Here is a 24,921-nt window from a genome sequence, read left to right on the forward strand (position 1 = left end):
ACCCAACCGTCTCAGGTGCACTTTCTCAGGACCTCTTGAGATTGTGTAACCCTATGCCCTGGTCACTCATATTGGCTCAAAATAAGCCTCTTTAACAATATATTTGGCAGAAACCAGTTTTTTCCCCATCTACCACCTACAAATGAGATTTAAAGCATCTCATGAATTTACACACAGTGCCATATTCACATATGCAGGTACTGGAAGACCAGGTTAGGAGATTTAAGAAGGTGAGATGTCCACTCAGATGTCTTCTTCAACAATATACCTAAAATATGTCTCTCATATTAATACTCCTTATTGGAAAAGAATTACAAACATGTCACTCTCAGCTTTCAGAATGAAATAAAATTCACCCCTTTAGCAAAATGATAAAAGAAAAGAAAGAAAGAAAACAGCTAAGGAAGCACATGAGCACCAGAATTTTGTTTCAGTTTCCTCCCGTGTGTTTCATGAGTATGGCTGTTAGTGGAAAGAGATGGAGGCTGTGGCTGAGATCAACCTGTGGTAAGATTGTGACCATCTGACTAGATTCTTTCACTGGAAGTGGTTATTTCTTTCCATGTCATGTCACGTGTTTGTGATTTTTTAAATCTCCCTAAATTCATTTGGATCCACAATTTAGTGTGTGAAATGGGTAATTAGGCTAATGGGTAATTAGGTAATTAAGCTAATGGGTAATTAGGTAATTCGGTACTTTGGGTCCAAATTAAACTGACACTGCTTTGCTAAGAAACTTTCAATCTTTTAAGACATAAACAAAGTACAAAAACAAGTTCAGAGTTTCCAAATGATTTGCCTCATAGTAGGGCAGGTAGAATGGCAGGATTCTCAGACTGGCTGCTCCCAACACAGAGTCATTTGGATAATTTATGTCTCCTGACCTCAGGAGATACACCCACATTGGCCTACCAAAGTGCTAGGATTACAGGCATGAGCCAAAACAATTAGCCAGGTATGGTGGTGGGCGCCTGTAATCCTAGCTACTCGGGAGGCTGAGGCAGAAGAATCACTGGAACCCAAGAGGCAGAGGTTGTCGTGAACTGAGATCATGCCATTGCACTCCAGCCTGAGCAACAGAGCGAAACTCTCTCTCAAAAAAAGGGATAATTTATGCCTCATGTCTTCTAGCATCCCTTCCATGCTAAACATTTGTGAACATAATCACACCTCAAACAAGCAAAATAATGTCTACACACTGCACTGGCTAGGAATGGCATTGCACTGTGTTTGATAGCTGGTCTGAAGACTCTCCTTGACCAAACTCTAGTCAGATTCATCTGAGGCTCTCTTCTCAGACCCCTATGACTTTGGGCTTCTGTTTCTGTCCTTAGAGTGGGTGCTAGAGTTAGCAAGAAGTCATGCCGTCAGTTTTGGAAGAATGACCCACATTGACATCTGATCACCCTTCATATCTTATCAAATTCCTTATCCTCTACTCTTCATATCTGATCACAATGGCCTGCCTTCAGCAAGAATCTCATTAAGTGGGTTTAGCAGAAGCTTCCTGTCCTTGATGGCTCTCTGAGTAATTTCCATCCACTGACCCACTCATTCTGCTCTTTACTCTAAATCCCTATGTGATTTACTATTTCCTGGGTCGAGCCTGGTCACTAAGAGGACCATTATGTTTAAAAAATAATTGAGTGCCCATATACATATACACATAAACACCTACCAACATAAATGCATACAAGCACACATACATGCATATAACACATACATGTATAGCAGGTACATATACATGCATGTACATAAACTAACATCTGAAAGACATGACAGTGAGGGGATATTTTATTAATCAGACCTCATATTTAAGTGTCTAGTTTATATTTTCTCAGAAAATAACAGAATATATTGAGAGAGGTACATGGATGGACTACAAGTATCTTAAATGTAGGCTGAATGACGGAAATCTCGAAGAAGACTCAAAGGCAGGATACCAAGATGTGTTTGGAGAAGGGGATGAGTTTTATAAACAATGTATGTAGAAGAATAGCCTTTTTAATTTTTAATGCATAAACACGTCTTTTAATGTTTGAATGCTTCTAAGGGTGGAGAATTATAACTCTTGTGCTTTGTTAAATGATTCACTTATTAATGTTCAAATACATCAAATGATTGACATTCCATTAACGTTAAATGTTCTGTATTTCTCCAGATGCTGACACAACATGTACACGGTTGTAAATCAAACTTTATTGACTTAAATTCAATTTCCCCAATTAATGACTCATTGAGTGAAATTTTTAATCTTCAGGACATTGATTGAGGTTATTTAATCTTCTTTACATTGTAAAATAACAAATACATTATACCAGATTTTCTTAAATGCTTCAAATCCTTTAAGAAACAAAACTCCCCAAATATCACAGTAATTAGCAACCTAATTATTAAACATACTAAAACTCTTTCAGAAAGTCTTAGTACCTGAATTCATTTGTTATATTTATTTTTAATTGACACATAATAATTTTACATATTTATGGTGTACAGGCTGATATTTCGAGAAATGTACACAATGTGTAGTGATCAAATCACAGTCATTAGCATGTTCATCTCCTTAGACATTCATAATTTTTCTGTATTGAAACAATTCAAAATCCTCTCTTCAGCCTGTTGGAAATATTCAACAAAGTATTGTTAACTGTAGTGAGCCTACGATGCCATAGAACACTAGAACTATTCCTCCTATCTACCTGTAATTTTGTAACTGTTAACCAACCCCTCCCCAAAATTGACATGGAGTTCAACCACCATCAGCAGCTCAGCCAGGAGGCCAGAGGGCTTGAAACCCCACTGAGGTCCCTCCCCCAGGTTCAGGCCTCCTCACCAGAAGCCCAGAAATCTCTGAGGTCCTGGAACGACCTGCTCCCTCTCCACTCCCCAGACTCACAGCCTCACTACATCTTTCTGAGTTGGGACTATTATGACCTATTCACCAGGCATTTCCACTGTCCTTGACTGTCCCCCAAAAGCCCAGGATTTCCCATGAACTCTCCCTTCCTCAGGGATCTCATACTCACAAGACACACAGGACTCCTTGCCTGCTTCCCTCCTGGGCTCTCCCACTTTCTAAATTCCTGTGCCTTCTACAGTCCTCAGCAAGGAAGAACACAAGTCTCATACAGCCTCAAGTTCACATGTGATCATGCTCTCATACCAGCCTATTCTAACTGCAATCTAAATCCCACTGGGACACTGCTCTGCAACCTCACGAACAGGGGCTTTTCCTCCCTAACATCCCTCATACCACCTAGAGGCTTTACTAGTCCCTGATCATTGCCATTGCCATCAAAGATAACCAAAGGAAGGGGAATTTGTTTGCAAAGTAAGTTTAGTCTCATTAAACTTGGCTTGATTATTTACATAAGTATAGCCAGAAGAGTGACTGACCACATGGGCTCTCTTTAAGTTTGTTTTGCCAGAACTTTTAATAAGAGATCTCACATTAAATTTTCAAAAGCCTCTCCAGGCTAGGAAGTCAAGGCAAGGACTTGTCATCAGACTTTGCCTGAATACATACAGATTTGGATGAATTCTTCTCTTCTTGAGGCCTCCCAAACCTCCTGAGGTTCTGGGGCCAACCAGGAGGTGACATCCCTTACTCATTTGTAAGAAAACCTTGCGAACCATATAAGGCAGTCATGTACTCAAGGCAGCAGGCCAGTATTTTTTCCAAGGATTTTTATTGGTTCTATGAAGTCAACCTTAGTTCCTTAGAGTTGTACGCTTATATATGGAAAGATGACATTCCAGCCAATGTCTCGGTAATATAACCAGTGTTTCTACTTGCATCCTGTTACACAGAGAACAGATTCTTATTGACCTTATTGACCACATTCTTAAATAACCATATTGTAATAAAAATAAGAATATTCACCAATGGTTTCTAAACTCAGGAGGGATCAAGTAAGGAGAAAATGTAATTATTTTATTTTTGTTCACAGAGGTATACTTTGCCAATTGCTATAAGCTACACACAGTTTAAGATAAAAGAGAAAAAAAGTTTCTTTAAATTCGGTTGGGAAAAAACATTAAACAACCCAGCAATGTTTCAAGACAAAAAGTCGTAAAAAATTATCCTCATCATTTCATTCATTCCATTGTGATAAATACCTAGTTTTTGGTGAGTTTTTATCATGAATGGGTGTTAAATTTTGTCAAATGTCTTTTCTACATCTACTGAGATGATCATATGGTTTTTTCCTTCATTCTGTTTATGTGATATATTTGCATATATTTTTATTTGCATATGTTAAAACATCCTTGAAGCCCTGGGATTAATCTCATTTGATCATGGTGCATCACCTTTTTTAATGTGTTGTTGGATTCTATAACTGCAAGTATTTTGTTGAGGATTTTTGCGTCTATGTTTATCAGGGATACTGGCCTGTAATATGTCTTCTTTGTTGTGTCCTTGTTTGGTTGAGGCATCAGGGTAATGTCAGTCTCTTAGAAGAGTTTGGAAGAGCTCCCTTCTTTCCATTTTTTAAAGAATAGTTTGTGAGAAATTGGCATTAGTTCTTCTTGAAATGTTTTGTAGAATTCAGCAGTGAAACCGTCAGTCCTGGATTTTTTCTTTGATAGTAGACCTGTTATGACCGCTTCAACCTCTTTACTCATTATTGATCTGTTCAGATTTTCTTTCTCTTCTTCATTCAATCTTAGTAGTTTCTATGTGTCCAGGAATCCATCCATTTCTTCTAGGCTTTCCAATTTGTTGCCATATAAATGTTCCCAGTAGTTTCTGATTATCCTTTTTATTTAGGTGGTATCAGTTGTAATGTCTTCTTTTTCATCTTTGACTTTATTTATTTGAGTATTCTCTCTTTTTCTTAGTTAATCTGGCTAAAGTTAATCTTTTAAAAAAACAACCTTCATTTTACTGATCTTTTGTATTTTTAAGTCTAATTTTTACTGTGAGATTTGATCATCACTATTTATTTTCTTTTACTAATTTTGGGTTTAGTTTGTTCTTATTTTTCCAGTTGCTTGAGATGCATCATTAGATTGTTACTTCATACCTTCTTCAATTTCAACGTAGGCTTTTTTTTTCTATAACTTTCCCTCTAAGGATTGCTCTAGTTTTATTCCCTAAGGTTTGGTATGTTGTGTTTCCATTTTCATTTTTCTCAAAAAAAATTTTATTTTCTCATTCAATTTCTTCATTGAGTCATTGGTAGTTCAGGAACATGTTGTTTAATTTCCAATTATTTGTAGAGTTTCTAACGCCCTCTTGTTATTGATTTCTAGTTTTATCCCATTATATTCAGAAAAGACACTTGACTTGATTTTGATGTTTTGAATTTGTTAAGACTTGCTTTGTGAGCTACCATATTACCTATCCTGAAGAATTTTCTATCTGTAACTGAGAAGAATGTTAATTCTGCAGTTGTTGGATGTTCTGTAAATGTCTGTTACTTCCATTTTCTCTAGATTAATATTTAAATTTGATCTTTCTTTGTTGATTATCTATTGATTTTCCTGGGTGATATGTCCAATGCTGAAAGTGGTGTACTGAAGACCCCTAATATTATTGTATTGTAGTTTATCTCTCCCTTTGTATCTAGTAACATTTGCTTTACATATTTAGGTATTTTGATATTGAGTCCATATATACTTATGAATATTAAATTCTCTTGTTTATTGACACTTTTATCATTATATAACGTCCCTGTTTGTGTCATTTTAGAGTTTTTTACTTGAATTCTGTCTTATGTACATACAGCTACTCCTGCCTTCTTTTGATATCCACTTGCTTTGGATTTCTTTTTGCATCCCTTCACTTTTTATCTATGTGTGTCTTTAAAGGTGTGGTGAGCTTCTTGTAGGCAGCATATAGTTGGGTCTTAATTTTTTAATCCATTCAGTTATTCTATATTTTTTAATTATAGAATTTAATCCATAATCAATCATTATCATGATTGATAGGTAAGAAATTGTTACTGCCATATCATTACTTATTTTTTAGTTGATGTGCTGCTGGGCCTTTCTTCCTTTCTTCTCCCTACTCCCTGTCTCCTTTTGTGGTTAAGTGATTTTCTGTCAGTATGTTTGAATTTCTTGCCTTTTATTTTTAGTGTATTCATTAAAGATGTTTGCTATGCAGTCACCAGGTGGCTTACAAAGAGCATCTCATAGTTATACCAGGTTATTTTGGACTGATAAAAACTTAATTTCTCTTTTTTTCTGAGATGGAGTCTTGCTCTGTCACCTAGGCTGGAGTGCAGTGGCACGATCTCTGCTCACTGCAAGCTCCACTTCCCGGGTTCACGCCATTGTCCTGCCTCAGCCTCCTCCTGAGTAGCTGAGACTACAGCTGCCCACCACCATACCCAGCTAATTTTTTGCATTTTTAGTAAAGATGGGGTTTCACCATGTTAGCCAGGGTGATCTCAATCTCCTGATCTCGAGACCCATCCACCTCAGCCTCCCAAAGTGCTCGGATTACAAGTGTGAGCCACTGTGCCTGGCCTAAAAACTTAATTTTTATTGTGAGTAAAGAGAAACAAAACCATGCTACATTTTAACTCCATCACTTCCTCACATAGATGTCACAATTTTCATTTTTATGTCAATTATCCCTTAATAAATTATTATTTGTATTTATTTTCTCTTATAACCTTTCTACTAAGGGTATAAGTGGTTCAAATTCCCTGATGACCATATTAAAGTATTCTGAATGTTTTTGGATACTTATTTTTACCTGTGGGTTTCATACCTCCAGATTTTTTTTTCTATTGCAAATTAGTGTTCTTTTCTTTGCATTTGAAGAACTCCCTTTAGTTTTTCCTGTAAGGGAGGTTGGATTGCAGTGAATTCCCTGAGTTTTTGTTTGTCTGATAATGTTTTTATCGCTTTGTTTCTGAAGGATACCTTTGCTGGGCACAGTATTTTTGATTGCCAGTTTTTCCTCTTCAGCACTCTGAATATATCCTCCTCCTCCCTCATGGTCTTTAGGGTTTCTGCTGGGAAGTCTGATTCCAGGTGAGATTTCCTTATGTGGTATTTATGATTTTTCTCTTACTGCCTTCATGATCCTCTCTTTTTCTTTGATCTTCGAGTTTGATTATATGTCTGTGGGCAGTTTTACTTGGGTTGAGTCTAATTGGTGACCTTTGACCTTCCTGTACCTAGATATTTGTATCTTTCTTTGAGTTTGGAAAGTTTAATGTTATTATTTCTCATAATAAACGTTTTACCATTTTTTTTTATTCTCTAGGCCCTCTTGAATGCTAATGATAAATAAATTTGCTCTTTTGATGGTGTCCCATAAATCCCATAAGATTTCTTTGTTCTTTCTCATTTTTTTTTCTGCTCTGGCTATATATTCATATAGTCTGCCTTCAAGGTCACTGATTCTTTCTTCTGCTTAATCAATTCTGTTGTTGATGCCCTCTATTGCATTTTTAAAATTTCATTTACTGCACTTTTCAGCTTCAGGATATCCGTTTGATTTTTTATTATTATTTCAATTTCTCTTTTGAATTTATCTGATAAATTTCTGAATTGTTTCTCTGTGTTTCATTAACACTAGTTGAGTTTTCTGAAAACAGCTATTTTGAATTCTTTGTGTGACAGATTACTTATCTGTATGTCTTTAGGTTCAGTTGCTGACTACTTGTTTTGTCCATTTGGGAGGATCTCTTTCCTAGGCAATTCTTATTTCTTACAGATGTGCATCTCTTTCTACACACTGATGAATTACATATTTTTTCCAGACTTTGTAGTCTCAGTTGATTTATCACCATGTTATTTCAGTGGGCTTGTTTAGAATTACGAAAAAATTGACTGTTATGTTCCATTTCAGCACTGGCAGATGCCTGAAACTCAGGATAAACATGAGTCTCATGATGGCTCCACTACTGATGTAGTGCAACCAGGATGGGCCTATGGGAGAGCCACAGAGGGAACCTGGGCCTTGTGGGAGAGCTGATCAGGACACAGGCAAATGGGTACATCCTGGCCTGCAGACAGCTTATTGACCTGTAGAGAGATTAATATCATCTATTCTCAGAGAGAGGAAAATATAATAGACGTGAGGTGCATATATTTATGTGGGCAGGAATGCATTGCTATGAAATGCCCCCCAAGTCCAGAAGTTCTGTGGAACATGATTCTCAAAAATGGCCTCTCTTGCTTGATGTCTCCTCTGGCAGGGATGGTGAACTGCTGCTAAGTTCTGAGTGCTGGCTCACTCCACCTGTTCTCTTTTTCCTAGCTGGCTTCAGGTAGTTCAGTCCATGAATAATCAGGCTGCTCCCTTGGGCCAATGCAAGCGCCAGTCTTCTAAAGAGGAACCTAAGATGACAAGCTGAATGTCTGCCTCTAGCTCACTGTTTCAAGTATACAAAACCAAGAGTCCAGGGAGACTTTCCACATGTGATACCTCAATGGCTTGGCATCTGGGCAAAGCTAGGGCCCAGAGACCACCTGGTGATGAACAGCTTGCCTGGGTTCCGGATGTGAATTCTGTCCTTTTCCCTCCACTCACTCACAGCATCAGCCCTCTCTTCCATGTCACAAGCAGGTGATAGACCCTAGTCATGTGATTCTGGCTCATCCACTTCTGGTGGCTCTCCAATTACCTACACACAGACACCCAGAGTATATGTGATTTAATTCACCTAACCAGTATTGAATAGCCAGTGTATTAGTCCATTTTCACACTGCTGACAAAGACATACCCGAGACTGGGAAGAAAAAGAGGTTTAATGGACTTACGGTTCCACAAGGCTGGGGAGGCCTCACAATCATGGCGGAAGTCATGTAGTGGTGAGGACACTGGTCTGAGGTGGGACCTGTCCCCATCCCACAGGGGTGACCTGTCTGGAGCATAATGAGAGCCGGTGTCCCTAGTAAGATCAGAGATGAGGCTCCAGGGGGCCTTCCTGGGTCCTGGGGTGATGTCACTGTGACAGTGATCATAACACTGAGCAGCACTGGATTCCTGTTGTCAGGCTCACACACAACGTTGCTGCTTTGATCTCCAGTGTATGTCCTTTCAGCCTGGAGGTCAGAAGGCTGAGGTCACATCCTAAGAGTGGCTCAATGAGGCGGGCTGGAGCTGGACTATGCTCTCCACCCCACTACTTACATCAGCAACAACGCAGGGGCCGGGGCCAGGGGCCGCAGGAGGAAGCTCCCAGGTCGACTATTTACAGGGCCCTACTCTCTAGAGCAGAGAGCTTCCCTCCACCCATGGGTAAGTTTCCTCTTCTCAAATCCATTCACTGTGCAGTTCTATTGCCAAGAATCAAGTGTTTTCTCACTATTAAAGTAGCGGAAACCATTTTTTCTATGATCTAAAATTCAGTGTGGGTGAGCTAGAGAGCATGAAATGGGCACTTCCAGGATAGGTGATTCTGTACATGATGACTCGTTTATCAGAGAACCACACTTCAGCTAGCCCAGGAGCTTCCACTGGCTGTCTCTGTGTGTAGTCCTGAGGGTTGTTTGCACTCCTCAGTGTTATTCCTCAAGGAGAGAGCATTCTTGCAGTCAAGTGTGCTCAAGTGAGTAGCAAGACTAGGAGGCCTCTGGCTAAGTCCACAATGCTGGAAGGATTACCATCTAAACAGAAATGCGTACCTTGTTCCAAATCAAACTGCATGATTGGCTGACATGAGTATATCCAAATCCACACCAACACTTGAGAAAATGTACTTATGAAGCTATTTCAGGTAAAGAAATGCTCTCCCAAGTTAATTGAACCAGCAAAGCTGTTCTGGTTTACAAGAAACATTGCATTGTACGCAGCTTTGTCTGAAATAAGTATGATTATTACATTTAGCTGGTGCCTTAAAACTTGCAGATATTCGATAATTTGAACATAACTTAATGAAGAATGGGGATGGGTTGGAATGGGTAACCAACAATTTAGAAGGCCCTGAGCATTTGGCAGGATTTGAGAAGTCAACAAATATTCCTGTTGTTAGGGCATTGACTCTCTTCTCAAAGCCTCCCTTGATCCTGGGCCACATTCAGCTTCCGGGCCAGCTCCATCACACATTTCCTGGCGTGGAGGAAAAGGAAACCAGATGTGGTGATGGAGGATCCCACAGAGAACATCAAGTTCCCCACAGGGCACAGCCAGCACCCTCCTGCCATGAAGAGCCCCAGACACCGGAACCTCCCCTTCCCTCCTTATGCCTTTACATTTAAAGTTGCTCCCACATGCCAGTCCCCACATAGAAACCAGGTGAAACCACAGCACACATTTGCTTGAATTCCTGCTCCTGCTCACGCTGTGATAGAGTTTCTGTGAGCCATGGACCACTGGCTCTCATTATGCTCCAGTCATCAGTGTCAAGGCCAACAGTGATGTCCCGTGACATCAGGTGCCCTTGATATGCTACAAGGAAAAGGACCCTTTATCTCTTTACCACCTTCCAAAACCCACAGCACACTTGTAAGCAAGAGAACAACATCAGACAAACCCAAATTGTAGAACATTCTACTAAATACAAGAACAATAGGTCTCAAAACTGTCACCGAAAACAAGGAAAGTATGGTAAAGTGTCACGGCCCAGAGGAAGCTAAGGAGACGTGAAGAACTCATGTCATGTGGAGAGCTGGATGGGGCTCAGGACAGGGATGGGACGTGAGCATCACCAAAGACCTCTGAATAAAATCGAGGCGTGGATTAATTTTAATGTATCAATATTGGTCCATTAGTTGTGACAAAGGCATTATGCAGTAAGCCTGCACAACATGGGCTACAGGTTCTTGGAAATTTGGCATTAAGTGAGACGATGTGTAAAGAAACCAAATTTTACCACAGGGGGATTGATAGCAACAAGGTTAACTTCCTCTGGTTTATTTCCGTCACAATGCATCAGTACACTTCTACATAAAAACCAAAGCACTTCTACTATTAAGTATTGCAATAAATGTCAGCTGTACACACTCTCAGGAAGATTAGTAAAACAAGATAAGTTTCACCCACTTATTCCACTTCAGGGCAGTGAGTGGTGGGAACCTGTCCCTGCAGCTCAGGGCACCACGTGGCCCCGAGCCTGGACAGGACACCGTTCTACAGCAGGACACACTCGCACACACCTATCCTCTCCACCTTCCTCCACCTTCAGCCCAGCATCTGTGTCCTTCCCCATCCACTCTCAATCCACTCTCAATGCCTTCCCTTCAAAGATCTGCTTGGAAAGCACCAGTCTTCCCAATGTCTCACTCCCTCCGTGGCAGATTTCCTCCTGGCTGCATCTAGTCAGCCATCTTGACTCGCCTCGAAAGTCTTTTGAATTACCACTTTGGTTAAATTCGTAACTATCATTTTACAATGGCCTGTGATTCTGTTTTGATCAAATATTTTGAGCCTTTTAGTATCTATAACAAATGTTCTCAAAAATCAAAATCCTAAATCAAGTCTCTGACTTAGTCTTATTTCTGGAGCTTATTAAAGCTAAAAAAACTAATCACCATAAAGTTGTAGAAGCTTTTTCCAGCTTCCAGTCAGGCTATGAACTCCAGTATCACCACCTCCAGCCTGATAATTACATATATTGGAAGATAATCAGTTAAAGGACTCCCTCTAGACCCTTGAAAGGGTGTGAGAGGCAACATGGTTTTGCCTGCCTTCGTGTGTCCCAGCCCATCCCTGTGGCTGCCTCTGTCCACCCCAGCTTGCCCACTGACTTTCCTTCCCAGCTGTCTGCCCTGCCGACTTCTGGCCTCAGTGACAGATGCAAAGACAAGGCGACAGCCTCACATAGACCGTTTAACCAGCCCCACATTTGCATAAACTAAATGGTCATGTAACAGTCTGTTGCCCAGACTGGTCTCAAACTCCTGGGCTCAACTGATCCACCCACCTTGACCTCCCAAGGTGCTAGGATTACAGGCGTGAGCCACAGTGCCCAGCCAAGAACGCTTTTTTGACTGGGTACCGTGGCACACACCTGTAGGCGCAACACTTTGGGAGGCCAAGGTGGGAGGGTGGCTTGAGGCCAGGAGGTTGAGACTGCAGTGAGCTCTGACGGCACCACCTCACTCCAGCATGGATGGCAGAGTGAGATCCTTTCTTAAAAAAAAAACAAAAAAGCAAACTTGTTTTCTCTGCAGCCAGGCTCCATGACCAAACACAAACACAAACTTCCCCTCAAGAGGGTCCAGGAGGCGCTGGGCTGCAGGAGGGGCTTAGGGCCTCTTAGGGAATGGTAAGTGACCACCCAACCAGGCACTCAGCCCCAGGGACATATGCAGAGAGAGGCTGGGAGGACCCTTTCAGTGACTGGGGTTACAAACCTGAACCATAAGCCATTGCTGGCTCTGTGAGCGGACGCCCCCAGAAATCTCCCACTTAGTTGTTAACAGTCATCCACTCTTCACTTTGTCCTACTTTCAATCCCTAGAGGATGCCTTCCTTTCTCAGGCTCAGATCAACCTGTCAGCTCCACTCTAGACCTGAACACACAACTCCTCCTTCTGTCTCCACCTGGAAATCTCATCAGTGCCTCACATTTATACGCCTGAAAATCAGGTCCTGCCCACCCACCTTCTTGCTCCACCTGATTCCTGCCCGGTCTCAACCAGAGACCTTGCAGTCTCCTTTAACTCTCAAACCTACACATGTCGTGTGAGCATACCGACTGTGTTCTATGTGAGAAAGAACTGTTTCTTGGTGGTCCTGTGGTGTTTTGTTTGTTTGTTTCTTTGTTTTGAGATGGAGTCTCGCTTTGTCGCCCAGGCTGGAGTGCAGTGGCGTGATCTCGGCTCACTGCAAGCTCTGCCTCCCGGGTTCATGCCATTCTCCTGCCTCAGCCTCCCGAGTAGCTGGGACTACAGGCACCCGCCACCACGCCCAGCTAATTTTTTGTATTTTTAGTAGATACAGGGTTTCACTGTGTTAGCCAGGATAGTCTCGATCCCCTGACCTCGTGATCCACCCGCCTCAGCTTCCCAAAGTGCTGGGATTACAGGCTTGAGCCACCATGCCAGGCTTCTCCTGCCGTTTTATTAGTCTAAAGGCAAAATGTTGGCAGAGCTGGTTCCTTCCAAACCCTAGGAGGGAGATTCTGTTTTCACCCCTTTTCCTGATTCTAGAACCCATATTCCTTGTTCTGCACCCCCTTCTTCCATCTTCAAAGGCCGTCCTCTCATCTCTGTGTCCCTCGTCACATCACCCTTCCTCTGACTCTGGCTCTCCTGCTTCCACTTATAAGCACCCTTGTGATTACATCGTACCCACCCAGATAACGTGGGGTCGTATTCTCCCCTCTCCAGATCAACGTAATCACATCTACAAAGTTCCTTGTGCCATACGAGGTCACAAATCCACACGTTCTGGGGGTTCGAATGTAAACATCTGGGGGTGGGTTATTCAGCCACCCACAAGCACTGCTCCCCACTGGCCACACACTGCACAGCCGAGATCTTGCATGTAAAGTACACTCAGCAGCAGCAGCTTCAGCAAAAACTGTATGTTCCACTCTCCTGCCATTTGTATCTGGAATTTGTTTTCACTATCGTTGTAGAAAGAGTGGTATTGTAAAATTAAAGATGGATTATTTTCTTCCTAGAGCACTTTGGCAATCTATCCAACATTATTTATCCCCTTCTGAGTGTCAAGTGTGAGGTCATTCTTTCATTGAGATCTCAAGGCCTACAATTAGGATAATGCATATTGGATTCTTTCACACATCAGAAAGTTCTCCTTTCTTAAAATCTGTTCTTGAATTATTCATTCTTCTCTAGCTTTTATTGATCGATTTTATAATTTTAGAAAAATCAGAAAGCAACTGAAGTAGCTGTTGTCTCTACAGGTTTATCTCCCTCTTTGGGGCCTTCAGAATGCCGTGACACGCTTTTTCCTTGCTCATCACATGGTTTTTCTGTGTGAGACCTCATCACAGGAGCTGCGGTCCCCCGGGAGCAGGCACCTGTGGATGGCGCCTTGCTCCTGGCTGCTGGGACCCATGTGCTGCCAGTGGCACTCCACGACGGCGATTTCCCAGCTCAGCGTCGCAGCTCCAGATGGTGGGTGAGACCCTAGGACCACTCTGTGAACAGCGGGCGCTTGGGGTTTGCTTTTCTACCATGCCCAGGGCTGCTCTTCATGAGAGAATGTTTCTCACCTGGCATCGTGGCTGAAGCCAGCTTGGAACCTTTCTAGCCGTATGGGGACTATGTGAGTGAAACAGATGTTAATTAGCTCAGTGGAGCCACTCCCCTGTGTAGACAAGTTTCAAAACATTATGCTGCACAAAATAAATACAGGCCATTTGTATGTGTCAATCAAAAAAGAAACTAATTATTATTTTTTTTTTTTTTTAAAACCCTCTCTACTCAAGCAGAAACCTCAGCTCCAGTCTCACAAGTCACACAAGGCTGCTCCTGTCCTGTGTATGTTAAACCTACCTCAGAACTGCGAGGGGCATTCAGGTTTCATTCTCAGTTCAAATGCACTATTTAATTGTGTCTATTCCAAGCACCTGGCAACATCCAGCTCTTTTTTTCAGGCTCATTCATTATTTAAAACATGTATAATTTTTCACCCAACATTCTAACACATGTAGTACTGTAGAGAATCCTTCCCTAGGAGGATGCACAGCATTAGAAAAGAATTAAGAAGTCCAATATTTACAAGAAGGAAAAAGCAAAGAGGAGATCAAAAAATGGGCATCTTCTAGAAACAGAAAACCCCCATGAGTATGAAGAGAAATCGCTGGCACACGTGTGAATAGTTACTTGATGCTTATAGTGATGTCTCGGAAAATAATATGAAATACTTATCATCTGTTTCTCACTCATGTAATTCAAAAGATTAGAGAGAAGATGATTTGAAATATTCTTAAGTTTGTAGGAAAGAAGCTACTTCCACATGGATAATTGCATGTATTTTGATACAGCCATTATTAAGAACTATCTAAGAGGGTCCATTAAAAATAAAATTTCTTGGCTGGGCACAGTGGCTCACGCCTGTATCCCAGCACTTTGGGAGGCCGAGGCAGGTGGATCACCTGAGGTCAGGAGTTCAAAACCAGTCTGGCCAACATGGTGAAACCCTGTCTCTACCAAAAACACAAAAATTAGCTGGGCGTGGTGGTGTGCACCTGTAGCCTGAGATACTTGTGAGGCTGAGGCAGGATAATCGTTTGAACCCAAGAGGTGTAGGTTGCAGTGAGCTGAGATCACATCACTGCACTTCAGGCTGAGTGACAAAGTGAGACACTGTCTCAAAAATATTAAAATAAAATTTCTCATTCCTATTACAGAGTAATTTAATTCATTAATGCCCTGCCCTGTTACAAAACTCATTTGTAAAACACGAATTATAATTGTGAAAAAATGGCAATTGATACTAATTTTAAATTCTAAAACAGGGCACCCATATTAAAGAGTATTTTGCAGTAAGAGAATTAGCTATAACATTTTGTAATAAGGTGGAGAAAACATTCTCCAGCTTATAATGGTTGGTGAGAAGAAAGTTTCCAGCACAGTAGATGGACCCTAAGAACTTTTGTTGAAATAATAAGACAAAAAGATATACAAAGAGATGGGCCAGATGAAGGGAGATGGAGAGAGAGATAGAGACAGAAATGAGAGACGCAAGTCTGCTTTGTTTATTCTAACATAAAGGCAGTGGTGAGTCATCAATGTATTTAGAGTTTGCACAATCACTATGGAACACAGACAGACACACAGGGTAAGAGGAGAAATACAGGGCGGCAGCTTGCCCTTGGACTGTTCTCAGTTCCTCAAAACATAGCAGCTTTGCCCAACCTAAGGGAACTTTCAGCAGCTGCTCTTCTGCCATAGGCCCCTTTCCTGCCCTGTTTTCACATGGCTGACTGTTTCTGCTCCTGCAGGTCTTAGCTCATCAGACAGGCCTTTATTACCTCTGTGTCAACAGCGGGAGCTTCCATTACTCTCTAGCATGACACTCCCCCTCCTCTTTTAGGAAACTTAACGTGTCAGTGAGTTTGCCATCAGCCTTCTCCCCACAGTGTTAACAGTGGTGAGGAAGCCAGCCTGTTGCACCTTGCCCCTCCCATGATTCCAACACCAAGTTCAGACTTGTCACATGGAACTTATCCTTGCATGTTGGCAGCACACACAGATGGACCCAACCATGGATTAGTGGATGGATGGGTGGAGGCATAGATGGATGGATGGATGGATGACTGAGTAGGTACGTGGATGGAAGAGTGAAAAGATAGATGGATGCATGTATGGATGGATGAGTAGGTTGATGGATGCGTGGGTGGGTGGATGGGTGGGTGAGTGGATGGATGGGTGGGTAGGTGGGTGGCTACATGCATGGATGAGTACATGGATAGATAAGTGAGTGGATGGGTGGATGGATGGATGGACGGACGGATGGATGGATGGATGGATGGATGAATGGGTAGGTGAAGGGATGGATGTATTAGAGTGGGTAGTTAGGCAAGCATAAGCTGATAGTCAAGTGGTTGTTAAACTGCCTCTCTAAAATAATAATTGGTCTCGGCCAGGCACGGTGGCTCACGCCTATAACTCCAGCACTTTGGGAGGCTAAGGCTGGTGGACCACAAGGTCAAGAGATCAAGACCATCCTGGCCAACATGGTGAAACCCTGTCTCTACTAAAATACAAAAATTAGCTGGGTGGGGTGGCATGCATCTGTAGTTCCAGCTACTCGGGAGGCTGAGGCAGGAGAATTGCTTGAACCTGGGAGGCAGAGGTTGCAGTGAGCCAAGATTGCGCCATTGCACTCCAGCCTGGTGACAGAGCAAAGCTCTGTCTCAAGTAATAATAATAATAATGGTATTAATAATAATAATAATAATTGAGCTCAGCCAGCGCCAAGAATAGGCAGTCTCCCAATAGATAGAAAACACCTGAAACTGGTAATCAGCAGCTTCCTGATAAGTTCTCGGGAGTTGGGTGAGTGGCGTCAAGCATAGGCACTAAGAGGCAAAATGGCAGAGTTTAACTGATATATGATCTTCCTCTAGGAACACTCTACTAATAAGAGAAAAACACTTCAAATGAGCATGTGCACAACTTCAGTAAACCCACTGTGTATGCAGCCCCTCCCAAGTGCTGGCAGGCCACTGTACATGTGGACAGCCCACCCCAAGGGAAGAATCAAGGGAGAAGAAATACAAATCCCAGAACTATGCCAGTGTGTAAAACCCCAATTCAAGGGCTGGACAGAGCACTTAGATCTCTCAAGTCACCCACTTAGGCCTCTTCCAAGTGTACTTTACTTCCTTTCATTCCTGCTCTAAAACTTTTTAATAAACATTTACTCCTGCTCTAAAACTTGTCTGGGTCTCTCACTCTTCTGTATGTCCCTTGGCCAAATTCTTTCTTCCAAGGAGGCGGCAATTAAGCTGCTGCAGACCTCTACGGATTCGCTGCTGCTGACAGATGGGTGGATGGGTGGACAGATGCATAAATTAGTGGATGGATGGTTGGATGTGTGGGTGGGTGGGTGGATTGGGGGATGGCTGGATGAATGGATGGCTGGGTGGGTGGATGGATGCATGGATAAGTGATGGATGGATGGATGGGTGAATGGATGGGTGGGTTTGTGTGTGGATGGGTGGATGGGAAACCCCTTTAACTGATTACAGGGTTCAGTGTGTGCTTCAACATCGTGATGCCATCATCACATTGTTCCCTGTGTGACGCAGTTGGGGAGGAGAATATACCAGGGGGGCAGGAATGACTTTTCTCCAGAATCAACCTCTCCCACCCTGCAGCCTGGGCTGTGCAGGCCACATTGGAGAAGGTGGGGTCGACTACTCCTAAATGTTGTTGTGTCCAATGGCTTGTTGACGTTGATGTAGGAATGAGGCTACATCTCCACCACAGATGGAACTGTTTGGGTCCCCAAAGCAGAAAGCCTCTTCTGTTGAAGGTGCTGAAGTTTCCATCTTCTTCTGCTTATATGGAAGCTCATGCATCCCTCGGGTGGCAGGGGTCAGGTTCCCGTCCGCACTGAGCTCCTCTCTGACATGCTTTGGACAGAAGTGTGAGACACGCAAGATTGCGGCAGGAAGTCCACCTGTGGGGATGCTGCGACTTCTCCAGCAAGAACGCGATCTGCTCATTGACCGTCACCACACATAACCAATTAAGTGTCCCATTTTTAATAACATGTCATTGTTTCACAGAGTATTCTCTTAAAGTGTATAAGTTGACTGTAGTTATTATTTTTTACTTCTGCTACTAATTTACTCATAATTAGGCACAATTTACACTTAAGACATTTCTTAATAGTTTTCTCTTCCTTAAGGTGAACTGTAGTCAGACGACGCACTTATCAATTGTCTCTAGCTCTTGTCAGAAAAAAATATAGATGTGTGTGTGTGTGTGTGTGTGTGTGTGTGTCTTGGCCTTTGCAATGATGAATTAAGATGTGCACTGAGAAGGCGTTCACTTTATTTGACGTTAAGGAAGTACCAAGAAGACCCTCTCCACAGACCCTGGGAAAGCCAGCAGCTGCACCTGAGGCTGTGCCAGGCAGGGAACAAGGAGGCAGCACCACCTGCTGGGCAGGGATAATGCCCTCCCAGTCCCTGCCACTTGTCTGCAGAGGCACAAGGAGCCACCCCTTCTCCTGGGCTGATGAGATTGCTCCCGTATATGCCAAATTAGGGTTGTGTGTCCGAGGCTCTCCCTAGACTCTCAGCTCCTTCCTACTCCTGCAAAGTGAAGTAAACAATGCCAAGCGTTCCCGGAGGCCTCTCTTCCCCTGGAGAGTTTGGACTCCCTTCAATGGTCTCCACTACCCAGCCCTCACTCCATGTCCTCCTTTTCTCCCTAAAGCAGTGCCCAGTCTGATTCCACTGTGGCAGGGATAACGAGGGCCCTGGACATGAGGGGAGAGAAGTTTCTACCTGAGTCACAGCAGTGGCTGCCCTGCAGACTCCTGAAGACGCAAGACACATTTCCATCCCAGAGACCCAGTGAAATGCAACCTCAGCCTAGAGACAGCCTGTTAGTTTTTCTTGTTCTGTCCTGGAGAGGCCAGTGGGAAAGTCGTGCCCCTTGTTGAGGAGAACATGAGATTTCTGTGTGTCATCCTCTGCCTGATGGCTGTACCTCCATGTGACTGTCTGAGAGATTTCAGAACTGGGGCTTTGGGCTATGATGTCTGTTTGTGACTCATCTCTTTGCTTCTTGTCCCTGAGCGTCCTGCACCAGGTACAGCTACTGGAGCCATGCCCAGGGCTGGTGAGGAGGACCTCTGGGCCTGAACCCAGCAGCACTCTGGGAAGGCGCCGGGGCACCTCAGCTCCAGGCGCAGCACACACTTCAGCCCACCCTTCCAGGCCAGCTCTCCATCTGCAGAGACACATCCAAGGCCCAGTTATCTCTGCAGTTGAGTTCCGTGATGGCCAAGGGCACGGCCACATATTCCCGTGGGAGGCACAGAATGGGGACCCCAGTGTGAGCCCAGACACAAACCTCCCTGCAGGGAAGCACAGGACCACCAGGCGGCGCTCCAGACCACAGAGCGGCCCCAGAAGCGGGGGCTTGAGTCCGCGTTGAGTCAGGTCATCGGTTTTATTTTCCCTGAGCAAACTGCACCTCTCACCTTCAGAGCTGTTGCTTTTTTGTTTGTTTATTTATTTATTTATTTATTTATTTATTTATTTATTTTTTGAGACGGAGTCTCGCTCTGTCGCCCAGGCTGGAGTGAGCGGCGCGATCTCAGCTCACTGCAAGCTCCGCCTCCCGGGTTCCCGCCATTCTCCTGCCTCAGCCTCCCGAGTAGCTGGGACTACAGGCACCCGCCACCTCGCCCGGCTAGTTTTTTGTATTTTTATAGAGACGGGGTTTCACCGTGTTCGCCAGGATGGTCTCGATCTCCTGACCTCCTGATCCGCCCGCCTCGGCCTCCCAAAGTGCTGGGATTACAGGCGTGAGCCACCGCGCCCGGCCAGAGTTGTTGTTGTTTTTTTTAATCACCATGTAGAGAAAGTCATTCCTTGCCTCTTGCTAACTAATTTAAATATTGAGGAGTGCTTCCTGCTTCCTTGGGCCTCTGCTTGTAGAAACACTGCAATTGTAAGGCGGCACGTGGGAAGTCCCCGCTCAGTAACCGGGGCCTGCCGTTGTGGCCCTGGCAAGAGGGCCTCGGCCGCAGCAACAGAGGTCCAGGCTGTAACCTAACACAAAAAGAATCTCGGTGTAACTGTCCTGCATTTGAGTTTGTGATCAGTTTGACACTTTGTCTTTAACAGGTTCTAAGAAAAAAATTTAATGCTGGTTCAAGCTATGTGGGTAAAATGCGCTTACCCACATTCCTTAAACAAACAGAACACTGAGGTGGAAATGTTTTTAAAAAGTAGTTTTCAGACATTTGGAAGCAAGCATCACAGGATGGTAACCCCTGAGAAAAGAAAAACAAACTAACGAATCCTGCTATTGCCTGAAAGCAGCTGCCAGGACCCAGGGAAAGGCTCGGTGAGCTGAGCGCACGGAGAGCAGAGTTCAAGGCAGCAGCGGCCTGTGGGGAGGAGCACCAGGGAGCAGGCTGCTGTGCAGCCAGGATGGGCAGGGGGCGCGGGGAAGAGCAGCTGGAGACTTGCAGCAGACAGGGGGATCCCTGATGTTTGGGGCTGATAACTGACCTATGCCTGCATGAAAGGAAACTACTCAACATCACGGGGAAATCACCAGAAACCTGTGGACCCAAAACTACACAGAATCTACAAAAGGAAAGCATTGTTTGTGTTGCTCCCAGCCAGGGTGAAAAGATCTTGAGATATGTAAAGCTTCAAGCAATCTTCCGAAGTAATCTCGTGAGTAGCGGTGCCACATTAATTCAGGACTAAAGGCTGCTGTGAACTGAACCCAAGAAATGCTTAAAGTGTAGCCTGGAGCCCAGGTGCAATGGCTCACACCTGTAATCCCAGCACTGTGAGAGGCCGAGGCAGGTGGATCACTTGAGGTCAGGATTTGAGACCAGCCTGGCCAACACGGCAAAACCTGTCTCTACTAAAAATACAAAAATTAGCTGGGCGTGGTGGCAGACGCCTGTAATCACCCCCGACCTGGACTCTCCCTCGATACATGGGAATTACAATTCGAGATGAGATTGGGGTGGGGACACAGAGCCAAACCATATCACATAGGAACCTAAAGGATAATAAAGTAGGAAAACTTCCCACATCACTAACCCTTTAGTAACCCTTTATCAGGTGGTAATTCCAATCTGCAAAATAAAATGGTGTGATTTTACTAAGATAACAGAATCTTCTCTACAGAATGACTTTCTGGTGCAAAAGCTCCCCACCACCACCGTGAAATCCATATGACCATTTCCCATTTGTGTGAAGTCCTCAAGTTAGAATGGGGACTTCTGAAGGTCAAAAATCCCTTTGCTCACGCTACATGGTCTGGACGAGACGTAAGAATTATTAGCTAATAGACATGCAACAACTTTTGTGTGAAAGATGTTATAAGACATTTAAGGTATTTGCTCATGATTACTAAGCATTCATTGTATTATTGGAGCACATGTACTTATATACTCTGGAGAAATTCCAGTAATGGAATTGCTGGGTTGAACAGGATTTTGATTTGGATTAAACTATAGATTTGATTTAGGGAAAACTGGCATCTTAATCACACTGAGTTTTCCGATCCATGCATCCAGTTTGTGTGTATCTCTTCATGCGCTCACAGCCTCTGAGCAATGTTTTCCAATTTTCGGTGTAAAGATCTCCACATCATTTGATATTTCTTCTAAGGTATATCCTGATTGCTCTTTATGTCTTCACAAGTTTTTTCCTTTCAAAATTAATTTTCCAATTGTTTGGTGCTTATATGCTCAAATTCTTAGTTTGAGCAATCTCTGTTTTTGTTTTGGGGATTTTTTTTTTTTTTTTTCCAGATTCTTTAAGATTTTCTGTGTCTACAACCATGTAATCTCTGAACAGAGACAGTTTTGCTTTTACCTTTCAACTTGAGGTAGGCTTTCCGGGTAGTTCCAGGACCTGCAGACACTGAGTGGGTGGTGTGAGTAGCTGTAGAATGCCTTGGAGAGGACACTCTCAGGGGGACTGTGGCCGCAGCTCAACTGTGACCATTCTTATAGCCCCAGCAACTGCGGCCACTATTCTTATCCAATTTCCAAAGCCACACCACAGGCCCTGTCAAGACGAGGGTGGAGGCTGGTGCCCCCTCTCCCAGCACATCATCATTCCTAAGTCCCACGATGTGGGCCCCATGGGACACACCCCTCTGTCTGTCCAGACCTCAGTCCCACCTCCTCATCCTGCACCAGAACTCTTCAGAGCCCAGTGCATGAAATGGGCTACCAAGGAAATGAGGGTAGGTTCCTGAGAGGAAACTGGCCTTGCATCTGAGAGCTAGGAGTCTGCTAATTCACCTGGCAGCCCTGGGCAGCCCGCTGTGGCGACAGTCCACCCCGTGCCCATCAGTGCCTCCTTCCTGTGCAAGCCTGGACCTTGCCCTGGGCTCAGGATGGGCTGTAGACTGAGAATGCAGGTGGGAAAGTCTTTGTCTATCAGGGCCATAGTCAGACCCTACAGTGAGTCAGGAAAATGCCTGTGGAGGTGTGGATGAGGACAATGGGTCTACCATCGACAGGAGGACACAGGTCCGACCCCTTGCAGAGGCACAGCCCCACATTGCTGGGAGGCAGCCACACTCACTGCCTTGTCTCCTCACACAGTGCAGGGTTTCCACGTTCACAGTCCCAGCCAGTCACCAGGAATGCCCTGGGAGCTGCCTTTCCCCAGCTGCATCTGAGCCCTCTGCCCTGACTGTACAGTGAGCTCCATGCCCAGGAGACAGCCACTCATGGTCCTCTGGAAAGCAGCTGACCTGCCATGCCCTGGAACCACAAACCCCCACAAATCAGCCAGCCTGCGTGGCCCTTGGATATGGTGAGAAGTGGTGGCACCCCTGTTCCCACACCCCAGATGCAATGTCTGTGGGTGACACAAGTGAGCACTGAGGAGTAGAGGGTAGAACTGCAGACCCCGAGAACCACAGGAACTAGGGTGTTACACTTCAGGGTTACAGATGGAGAAAGTGTCACCGGGCAGAAACAGGCCCCTTCTAGACGCTGTGTGCGCCACGGTCACCTGTCATTAGCCCTCACTCCTGCAGATTCATGATTGAGGCTATTAAACAACAAAAAAAGAGCTCCTACTCACCCATCCAACCCCATCCTGGGGCGTTTCCACCACCCTGGGGGTTTGGGATGAGCTGCCCTTGTCCATTGTGCTCTGTGGACCTCCCTTTAGAAGCTCACAGCTCCCTGCACTCAGCTCCATCCTGTCCCACCACATGGAAGCAAAATCCGTCTCCCTTCCACTGCAGGCTTTTCCAGGACCAGGATGCTGACCTGCTGCCTTCACTCCCAAAGCAGTGGGACTGCCTGGGGTGGTGTGGGTGTGGAGCCTTCTTTCTCTAGGGACCTGGCACCTGGCCCCAGGAGCACAGGAATGGTGCATCTGTCTTAGGGATGCCTCCTCATGCCTGGGGGTGGAACAGAGTATCATCGGCCCTCAGGGTTTGTTGCATCAGTGAATGAATGGTGAATAAATGAAGGGGATCTAATCCATTAAAAAGGGTATATAGACTTTGGTTGGTGTAAGATGCCAAATGCTGGAATTCCAGTCATCACACCCGGGGGTCCTGCCTCTGAACTCCTCTTTTGGGTCCAATCTGCTGAAGAAAATGGCTTTAGGGAAACCCAGTTGTAGACCTGAGGGCCCCTGCTCTTCAACGGACCATCTCCATCCCGGGGCCTTATATCGGCAGGTGGTGCACACAAGCAAATGCCGGGGTGTGGTTTCCTGTTTAAATGCAGCCTCCCCCGCTGCAGAACTGCAGAGCCTGCTGAATTCCGGCTAACCAGGGCAGTCAGCAGAGCTCCAGACAATGTCTGTCTCCTTCCTCATCGTCCTCCCCGTGCTGGGCCTCCCATGGGGTCAGTGTCAGGGCGATGCCATATTCACAGCAGCATTCACAGAGTGAGGGGTGTTTAACTTTGCTGTTTCCTTTCGTCTCCAGGTGTCCTGTCACAGGTGCAGCTGCAGGAGTCAGGTCCAGGACTGGTGAAGCCCTCACAGACCCTGTCACTCACCTGTGCCATCTCCGGGGACAGTGTCTCTAGCAACAGTGCTACTTGGAACTGGATCAGGCAGTCGCCATCGAGAGGCCTTGAGTGGCTGGGAAGGACATACTACAGGTCCAAGTGGTATAATCATTATGCACAATCTGTGCAAAATCGAATAAGCATCAACCCAGACACGTCCAAGAACCAGTTCTCCCTGCAGCTGAGCTCTGTGACCCCCGAGGACACGGCCGTGTATTACTGTGCAAGAGACACAGTGAGGGGAAGTCAGTGTGAGCCCAGACACAAACCTCCCTGCAGGGAGGCTCAGGACCCCAGAGGGCACCCAGCACTACCAGCCCAGGGCCCAGACCAGGAGCAGGTGTGGAGTTAAGCAAAAATGGAACTTCTTGCCGTGTCTTACATTGTTTTTTCGGCTCAGCAACAGAGATCATAGAAAACCCTTTTTCATATTTTTGAAATCTGTTCTTAGTCTAATGCAGATTCCCTTATATGTGACTTAATGCTTTTCTCTTGCTGTTTTTGGAATTCTTTCTCTTTGACTTTTGACAATTGGACTTTTGACAGTGTGCCTCAAAAAGGTTCTATTTCAGGTTCTTTGAGCCTCCTGGATCTGGATGCCCATATCTCTCCAAAGACAGAAAGTTTTCAGCTATTATTTCATTAAATGTGTTTTCTACACCATTTCCCTTCTCTTTTGGAATACCCATAATGCAAATATTTGTTCACTTAATTGTCCCCGTAAATCCTGGGGATTTTCTTCATTCCTTTTTACTCTTTTTTTCTTTTTATTCATCTGCCTGAATTATTTCATAAGATCTGTCTTCAACTTCAGAAACTCTCTTTTGCTT

The 24,921-nt window shown here is 44.4% G+C and overlaps 1 gene segment (V, D, J or C); it reads left to right on the forward strand.

The window, feature by feature from the left end:
• Positions 1-23,816: 23,816 nt before the first annotated feature.
• On the forward strand, positions 23,817-24,682 carry LOC108587013. The segment is given in 2 exon segments: positions 23,817-23,923; positions 24,007-24,682. Coding segments are annotated over 2 exon segments (486 nt in total).
• Positions 24,683-24,921: the final 239 nt, after the last annotated feature.

Source organism: Papio anubis, chromosome 7 (genome assembly GCF_008728515.1).
Source record: "Papio anubis isolate 15944 chromosome 7, Panubis1.0, whole genome shotgun sequence".
Taxonomy (NCBI): Eukaryota; Metazoa; Chordata; class Mammalia; order Primates; family Cercopithecidae; genus Papio; species Papio anubis.